The sequence below is a fragment of the Anopheles stephensi genome, chromosome 3 (assembly GCF_013141755.1).
Source record: "Anopheles stephensi strain Indian chromosome 3, UCI_ANSTEP_V1.0, whole genome shotgun sequence".
NCBI classification, from domain to species: domain Eukaryota; kingdom Metazoa; phylum Arthropoda; class Insecta; order Diptera; family Culicidae; genus Anopheles; species Anopheles stephensi.
In genome coordinates this window covers 64,380,811-64,389,520 of record NC_050203.1, presented here as the reverse complement: position 1 = coordinate 64,389,520, position 8,710 = coordinate 64,380,811, and the positions used below count along the sequence as shown (strand labels likewise).

Genomic DNA, 8,710 nt, shown 5'->3' with positions numbered 1-8,710 from the left:
CAAATCCCATCCGTACCGTTTCTCCCCCTATTGAGGACTTGACTATCCAACTCCGTGGTATCATTAAGTCTACTCAACCAGAAATGGCAGGCATGATCTAGGAGGTCGTTAGGCCAAGAAGAGCGAGAACTTTCTTTAAATAAGAGTCAAAATTTAAATAAGAAATTATGCTTGAGAGGAGTCGAAGGCGTAGAAATTGTCAGCCTTGCCAGTCAAATACATCATATAATAATCCTTCACTATGGATTAAAGCACTTACTCAAAACCCAAACACTCAACGGAGTGTAAACTTTTTGAAAGATTTTGATGTATTTTTACACAATAAAACACCAAAAACAATGTTAAAAAAAATTAAATCAAAAATGAATTCTATACTTGCTGCTTACCACGTGCATTAAAACATACACATAAAAAAATCATTTTATGGATTATTTTTCATTAGTTTTATCTCGTGGTGCTACGTCGAAGGTGGCAACCGTGTACTGGCACCTTAACATTCGAATTTCGAACTTGCGAATGAACAAAGCCATTCATTTCACAGTCATTAATTCACTGTTGGTTCATTCAGCGCGCGCGTCGACGATCGTGCATTTTGAATATTTATACACACGATGATGGAAAAGAAACAATTTTCTTTAAAAAAAACAAATGTTAATCAGAAAGACCCAACGAACATGAAAATAAAACGAATTTGTTTCAATTTCTATAATTACATGAAAGATAGATCTAACGTTGTTAACATTTGGTTTTTATATTTAAATGGCTGAGATCGGCAATTTTATAACTTTAGTTATAACTTATGACACATAAATTAGTTGCATTATGATTCCGGCCATTTTAACCATTACTTATTCCTGATAACATTTTTGTATTAAGGATACAAAATCGTCATCGTATCATTTACTGCATATTACCACCTGTTGCATCCGGAACCCATCATCGAAATTCCACTATCAACAGGTATGTCAACACGGTTTAGTACGCATGAGCGCGCACTCGTCACCGTCAAGGCGTTACCATGGCGTGAATCAATGTACAAACAATCGCAGCGAAAAACGAAGGCTCACAACAAACGAACTTCTATTTTCCGCTGGATGTTTCTCTACAAAACCCACAAACGGATCTACCACAGCGATGGACATATCAACCAAACCCGTATTTTCCTTCTCCCTGAACTATAAAGTGTTTGAAAAGCTGGTGACCTGCGGAAAGTATGACGGGATACATTCCTGTCTGACCATGGTCACTACCGCGGATAAGGTACGTACTAGACGTGCTTGGTGACCCTCAGTTTCTGGCAGTGTACAATGCGATGGAAAAAGAAACTAGTTTCCCATCTATACCAAATCGGTGGCACGATCGACACGAGCGACTGCCCGTCACGAATCGTTCGAGCCCGTCCACAGTTCCGGTGTTGATTGACTTTTCTGTGCACTTGCAACCCTCTTCAGATTCTAATCCACACGCCGCACAAACGGTACGGGCTGCAAAACTCGAAGCTCTCGATTTCGGAAATCAAAAATGATATCGCGCTGCTCAACATGAACTTTCCGATACGGGCGATCGTGGCCGGACGGCTGAAGAAGGACGACGAGCGTGACGTGCTGGTGATTGGCAGTCCTTCACACGTGCTCGGTAAGGTGGTATTGGAGGACGGAAGGTTGATTCCGACGGTTGTTTTGATCGGTTGATGCTCGTTTGTAGCGTACCACGTGGATGAAAACTGTAACATGTTCCAGAGAGACTTTCACGAAGGGGTGCGTTCTGCCGTGATCGGTCCGTATGCTTACCATCCAGGGAATACGTTGATCGTTGGAGGTAATGGTAAGTGAAAGAGATGAATATATGATGAATATATATATATATATATGAAAGAGTGAATATGCCAATAGTCTGCTAACACAGTTTTACACTCAATTTCATTGGAAAACTGTCAAGAGGAGAATAGACCAATAGAACATAGTCTCTAGAGCTTTCCCTTTCAGTTCTCAAGGAGTAGTTGTTCTGCCACGCTCTCCAAGATCTGTACGATCTTGAAAATCTCTTCATCGAGCAGGACAGTTCTTTCCTCATATTTCGTGAGGGATATTATTTGCAAGCCCTTTTATAGGCGAATCACGAGTATTTCCTTCCCAGCTACCCTGTAAGTAAATCCGAAGACATGGAAGATTTATCGTTCTGCACCAGCAGCAAGGAGCATCCTCGCATATGGCGAAGAATATCCTGGACTAAATGCGGATTGTTGAAGAACATGCATAGGCAGTACACAGTCACTCAACATGAGCAGCTATCTAGCCGAAAGTCTTTAAGGATACTTTAGCCGTCGTGACTAAAGTTTTGGGCAACCCCTTTTTCTTATCATGGATCAAGATGGAGGTTCAACTGATCGTCAAGGACTCGAAAGAACTTAAACATATGCGATTTTGTTTACGACAGCTTTGGCTAAGTTCCACGTAGAATTGAAAACAAATATCTAGTTTACATCGCCTTCCTAAGCTAGGATTTTTCCAGGTGACTTCTGTAATTATTGCACTAGATCTTCTCAACTAATGACATCAGAAGAATATTTAAAAAAAATCATATTAGCTAAATTTTCTTCAAATATCCTACCACCACAACATTGTTTTGTCGTGAAGAAAAAAACAACCTAATAACCTAATAAATACTTGCAGCCGTCGTGCGGGGCTACAATCAAGACGGAACCGAAGTGCTGTGGCTGATAACGGCCGGTAGCGTCGTTGCACTGCTGCTAATCGATATTGATAAGGATGGCCAAAACGAGGTAAGACACCGTCGGACCCTCCCTTCGGTGCCGATCTATCAGCGTGACTGATAGACCCCTTCATCATAACCACAATTGCCATCAACGAACCGGCTGTCAACCTTTCATTTCGTACGTACGATTACAGCTCATCATCGGCACGGATGATGGATGTATTCGGATCTACAAGAAGGAAACACTGCTGCACGAGTTTACCGAGGGAAACGAGATTCAGAATCTGGTCGCCCTGCGTACGGGCCAGTTTATGTACAGCGTCAAGAATGGCACGATCGGTGTGTTCGAGGAGAACGTGCGAATGTGGCGCATCAAGTCGAAGGCACGCGCAACCGCCATGGCCACGTACGACATACTCGGCTGCGAGGCAAAGCAGATGATCGTTGGCTGGAAGAGTGGCAAGATCGATGTACGTGATCCACGGACCGGGGACGTATGGTTCCGGATGAAGATGAACGATTTTGTGTGTGGCATTGCGTGCAACGATTACCGGGGCATCGGGTTGCTCGATCTGGTCATCGTCACGGCAGACGGGGAAAGTGAGAACGAGTGCTCGCAATCGATGATGAGCTCATGCGTCGTAAATTAATAACTCTTTCCATTTTTTCTCATTGCCCGGCACAACACTTTAGTCCGAGGTTATACGACGCCTAACGTTAACATGCTGACACTGCACAACATTGCCGATGAGGAGATGAGTGCACTGTTGACCCAGAAGCAGAAGCTGCTGCTCGAGCTGAAGCACTACGAAAACAACATCAAGTACAACAAGGAAATTCTTAGCAATACGAACGAAAGTAATCTGGTGCAAAGCGTCCCGGACAATGTGGGCATTATACCGTCCAACACACGGCTTCAGATTGGCATCTCGACCAGCTACGACAGTAACGATATGAACATCGATATAACCGTTTCGACCAACAACTCCACCACCATTCGGGCGGTGCTGATCTTTGCCGACCAGTTGTTTAAGGAGGAAACGTTGATCGCTCACCTAACGAAAGATGTTTCGCGCATACTGATTCCGCTGAGGACGCTGAAGGATAATGCGCAAGACATTCACATCAAGGCGTTCGTGGGCTATCCGAGCAGTGTGCAGTTCCATGTGTTTGAGCTAACGCGCCAGCTGCCCAAGTTTGCCATGTACACCATACCGCACAATTTGACCGGCTCGCCGAAAAGTGTGTGTAAGTATTGTGACGTACACATGCATGTTCCTTCACCAAGTGTTTGCAGATGGTTTTCGATCGCTCCCAGTATCGTTGAGGTTACTGCAAAAAAGGGGTGAAATCATAAATTCTTCCACTTCTAACACATGTTTTCACGTGGTTCAGTAATTTACGATCAATCTCAGACCGATGAATGATCAGATTGCGTGTAGATCGTTAGCAGATGTTTTATTTTCTAGGAGTTATTACACTACTTTTCACAAATTTGTGAGCACATCAGAAATTATGTGCGATATTTTAACTTCGATTTATGGAATGCGATAGCGGAATGATAAGAGCTGGCCGGGGTAGACGACGAGACTCCTTAGCCGATAAGGTTTCTTGATGGATGAAATTTGATTGACTAAGACTCTCTCAGTGCAATGTATTTCTCGTCGAAGAGGTCTGGACAACGAGGACTTAACGTCTCATAGACAGAGAGGCCTCTTCGACTACGAGATTTTCGTTTACAGTTGAGGACCTTTTAGAAGAGGCTTGGGCCTTATTTTCAATCGATAGCAAAGCTCCTTTGACAAGGAAGGTTTTTTGGTTCATGAAGCTTGAACCTCAAGGCCTTTCTAACAACTAAGTCTCTTGGACTTCAAAGACTTCGAACTCGCTCGTGGTAGCGAAATATTGGACGACAACGCCTGTTTGACAAGTCTCTTGATAGATAAGAGTTGTTCGAGGTTGGAAGCTGAGATCTCTTAGAAGTAAACTCTCCCCAGACGATAAGTATCATTAGACAAGGAGATCTCTAAGCAGTCGCGAGGACTGTTAAACCTGCTACAGACCTTAGGTGGCCTTACCCACAAATTTCTATCTTCCGCGAGCTCCACTAAGTCTAGCTCAAGAGTCATGCTAATAGCTCCTCAATATTTCAACTTTATCTCACAAAGTACACCTCTTTCCGTAATATTTTTAAGACATTCTCCGATTCATCATTTTGCACAAGCAAAAGTGTTCTTGCGACTTTGGGTGAGATTTTGTTGGCGTGCGCCTTACCATACCTGACTTCAAACACTCCAAATCTCCGACGCCTTATCTTGGACAACATTTCCAACGCGATCCTCACCTTCAAAGTAAACAGATGCGTCTTTGTGCGAGTGTGATGGTACTCATTTCACGGCGTTTGTCACACCGAACCTGCTCGCTCACCACCCATCAATGTTTTGGGCCATTATCTTTACAAATCTTTGTGTGTGAACCGGTGTTTGAAAAAGTACAACAGACACACACACAAAAAAAACACAGTGTAAATAACTCTCCACCCGGCAAACACGAAAGCGATAGTGAGTCGGGAAACGAGTTTCCTCACGTTTGCTTCCTTTACCGCCTTACCACGGTCTGTCCCGTGTCAGCCGTTTTTGCAACACTTTTCTGCAACCTCACGCGTCATGATCCGTTTTAGGGTTTGGCAGAGTGGGGCGATCGTACATGGCTAAATACAACCCACCCATACAAGTTCGCCCACCGACACGCAGCTCGGGTGATGCACTGTAAAGCGATGATTGTGACTCTTTCGTTCTCTCTCTCTCTCTCTCTCTCTCTCTCTCTCTGTGATCCTACGCAAGCCTACATTAACACACTCCCAACGAAGGATGGCCCGGGGGCAAGTTACGTGGAGTTTCGCATCTCGGAGCGTCTCAAGCGCATATGCATCTGGGTCAATCAGGTAAGGCTCTTCCAAAGCACCTCAACATCACGATCTACGGCCTGGCGCCTTCGTTCCTCCTTGCACGAATGCATGGTGACTAAGAATACACCGCACCGATTTTGCCACAGAATTTCCTGCTACCGTCCGACATCGAGTACATGACATCAGACGCTGATGCGACCGAGCTGAACCTCAACCTGATCAGCCTGCGGACGGCCAAAGCCGTGTGCCTCCACTTTAGCTACGATGGCAAGACGCGCTTCTACACCGAGGACATCGGGCTGGCCGGTGACCTCGTGCAATCGTTGGTGCAGTTTCTCAATATAGACAACATGAACGTAAGTAGATGAATAATGCTGCCCATTGTGCGCCCGACAACTGGTCGGCCATCGGTAGGTTGCGTCTCCTATGCCCCGAAACGGTACGCAATTCTGGGCGTCCTTTACTTAAGCAGAATTTATGCGCTTCTCCCTCCCTCAGTCTACGGGGTGCTTTCCGGCTGTTGCAGAAGAAGTGAAGGACCAGTTCCAGAAGCTGCAAGGTCTGCAGGATACGGAGAAGCAGATCAGCTCGGAAATTGTGGAGCACATCAATCAGATCAAAAGTCATCTGATACGGGCGGAGGATGCCCGGTACTACAATGGGTGAGTGGAAGCTCGCTTCACGAATTATATTATTATTAGCATCGTCTGCATCATTCGAGCGTGGCCGCGTGTTCGAGGCTGGGTGGTGCAAATTGATACGGCAATTGTCCGCGAGTGAGTGTTGTCACCGCGACTAGCTCTCCTAGCTCTGTGTGTGAGGACGTTTGTCACGCGTACACCACCAAGAGATCCATCCCCGGCAACATCGACAAACCGGTGATGTCATGACGCTGTAAAAAGAATCACACTAATCGCCTGCAGTGCCGTCCCGCCGTCGAGTCTCGCCTGAACAACAAATTTCTCTCTTTCTTTCTCGGTGTCTTCCTTACCACGATGGCATCATCCTCACTTATGTGGGGGACGCGCAAATGCAGCGAAGACGTCATTAAGTACCACAATGAAATGATGGCCACAAACGAGGATTTGGTAAAGAGCTACAAAATCCGGCTGGTCAACACGAACGAAATACAGCTGGCACTGAAGCGCATCCACGGCATCCTGTACAATGCGTCGCGGTTACGAGGTAGGCACTAGGGGGAGATGAGGGAGGGTGGATTTTTCAATTTACGGTGTTTCTTCTTGCACCTCCACAATGGCTACTAAATCCCCTGGCACACTATAACACACCCTATTGTCAACTGCCTTAATTCTCCGCCCAGGTGTTGTTCGCTCAATGAACGATGAAGCCAAAAACGGCGTTTACTTTACTGATTTGGGAGTCGTTTTCGCTCACCCCAAAAACGCTTTGGGTTAAATTACTTCATGGACATGAATAATTCAACTCGACGGGTTTTGCTATCACCCAAACAAACGATCTTTTAGTATGTGAGAGTGAGAGCTACCGTTAGACATCGCAGTGATGAAGTGAGTTGACCCTCGCAATTAAAATCTGTCAATGGGTTTGAATTTTTAGACGACTGTATCGCGATTTGATTAGACCTCAACGATCGGTTCGGTAACGAAATTAGGTGATCTCTTTTGGGGGCAATCATAGTCCCCCCAATTAACCAAGTTATCATTCAATTATCATCAGTTAGCGAAATTTTGCCCACAAAGATGCTTGTCCAAAAGCGTAACGAGGAGAATCTTGCTCGGAAATCGTGAGATTTCAACCGTCATTCATGTTTGTTTTTTCCCATTTGAAGCTGGTGCAACTTAAAATGCTGCTTATGAATGAATGAACGCTTCAGGTGACATAAGCCCAAAGCGGTGTTATTCCCACCCCACCGGCACAGGTTCATTAGTTGCCTGCCGCACCGGATGCAGTCAATGTAAGCCTTCGCATAAAAGACCCTCCTCCACAACTACCCAACGCCATTGTTTTCAGCACTGCAACCGCATTGACGGGGAGAATTACTAATTTACTTAACGTTGTTGTGTGTGTGTTGTTTTCGTTCTGGCAGCTGGAACGTTCGCGTCGGCCATGATCGGTCGGTTCAAGGAAGCACTCAAGACGCACAACATTGATGCGGTGCTTAAAATCATCGAGATGGGCGAGATGTAACCGGGCGTCGGAATAGAATCAATTGATTAACGTCCACACGGGTCGAGTCCATCTGCCGAGAGTTGACAGTCGATCAAACGTCACTTAACCGGTACAACGACTCGCAACTGCCAAGAGACCAACGAAGAGACACTGTATAGTCTAGCAGATCATCAAACCAACACCGAAATGGAGGGGAACTTTATTTTCGGATGCCACACTACCCACACTCCCATGCAACAGCACCATCGAAGGCTTATTTTTGCTGAATCCAAGGAAGGGAAAGCTCTATCCTACGCACGTCCTCCTACGCCACCCAGGCGGAGGGGAACGAATGGGCAGAAATAAATCAGACGTCGCGCCGTGCAAAGTTCGTTACCAGTTCCAGTAAAGGCAGTCCGCAATCACCGCTGGAACTGTAACACGGGCACACACTTTCAATAAAACACAACATCCTACGTGATCGTCGGCGTCGATCGTGCACCGGTTAGGGGACCGGTCGTGATGACTTCATACCAACCAGTGCGCTGCACCGCTGTTCTAATGGCACTACTTATTATTGACAGCACATTTACACGGCAAACGAGTGTTTCGCGTGGCGTATAAGGGAGTAGGACTAATCGTTGCAACCAAACATGTTTGAAATACAAAACTACTTTACAAGCTTAATATCTTTATTGTGTGTTACTTCCACGATGCAGATGGCACTTTCCAATGGCTTATTGTTAGTGCATCGCACCACAACAAAAAATTGTAAACCCGCTCCCCTTTGAGAGACTTTCTTCCACCATTCAAGGTTTTTCCGTCCAAATCGTCAAAAGTGTTCACCGACCACACACAAACACACACGGTACGATCGCGTAATACATCCCCAAAAAAGGAATGTAAAAAACAGGTTTCGGGCTGCAATAAAAGTCGGCTCGAGAACGCGAGGGTTTTCTT

At 45.6% G+C, this 8,710-nt stretch overlaps 1 protein-coding gene across 3 annotated transcripts; it reads left to right on the top strand.

The window, feature by feature from the left end:
- Positions 1 to 849: 849 nt before the first annotated feature.
- Positions 850 to 8,460, top strand: LOC118511627 (Bardet-Biedl syndrome 2 protein homolog). 3 transcript variants are annotated; one of them, XM_036054935.1, is made up of 12 exons: positions 890 to 960; positions 1,133 to 1,260; positions 1,452 to 1,635; positions 1,705 to 1,824; positions 2,673 to 2,782; positions 2,910 to 3,315; positions 3,409 to 3,963; positions 5,559 to 5,659; positions 5,770 to 5,979; positions 6,122 to 6,285; positions 6,660 to 6,808; positions 7,689 to 8,436. In XM_036054935.1, the coding sequence occupies exons 2-12, from the start codon at positions 1,135 to 1,137 to the stop codon at positions 7,787 to 7,789; spliced, it is 2,226 nt and encodes a 741-aa protein (XP_035910828.1). In that variant the 5' UTR covers positions 890 to 960; positions 1,133 to 1,134; the 3' UTR covers positions 7,790 to 8,436. The 3 variants fall into 3 exon arrangements, with proteins under 3 accessions (XP_035910829.1, XP_035910827.1, XP_035910828.1); XM_036054934.1 differs by having other exon boundaries at positions 853 to 1,260; positions 7,689 to 8,460; XM_036054936.1 differs by lacking the exons at positions 6,660 to 6,808; positions 7,689 to 8,436 and having other exon boundaries at positions 850 to 1,260; positions 5,770 to 6,033; positions 6,122 to 6,227.
- The last annotated feature ends 250 nt before the right edge of the window (positions 8,461 to 8,710 follow it).

What these genes read in the sequence shown, in the direction of transcription:
- LOC118511627 (XM_036054934.1), top strand. Translation starts at nt 985, where the DNA reads ATGAGCGCGCACTCGTCACCGTCAAGGCGTTACCATGGCGTGAATCAA. An exon ending in TGGTCACTACCGCGGATAAG is followed by an intron (nt 1,261 to 1,451) that starts GTACGTACTAGA and finishes AACCCTCTTCAG; the next exon opens with ATTCTAATCCACACGCCGCA. An exon ending in ATAAGGATGGCCAAAACGAG is followed by an intron (nt 2,783 to 2,909) that starts GTAAGACACCGT and finishes GTACGATTACAG; the next exon opens with CTCATCATCGGCACGGATGA.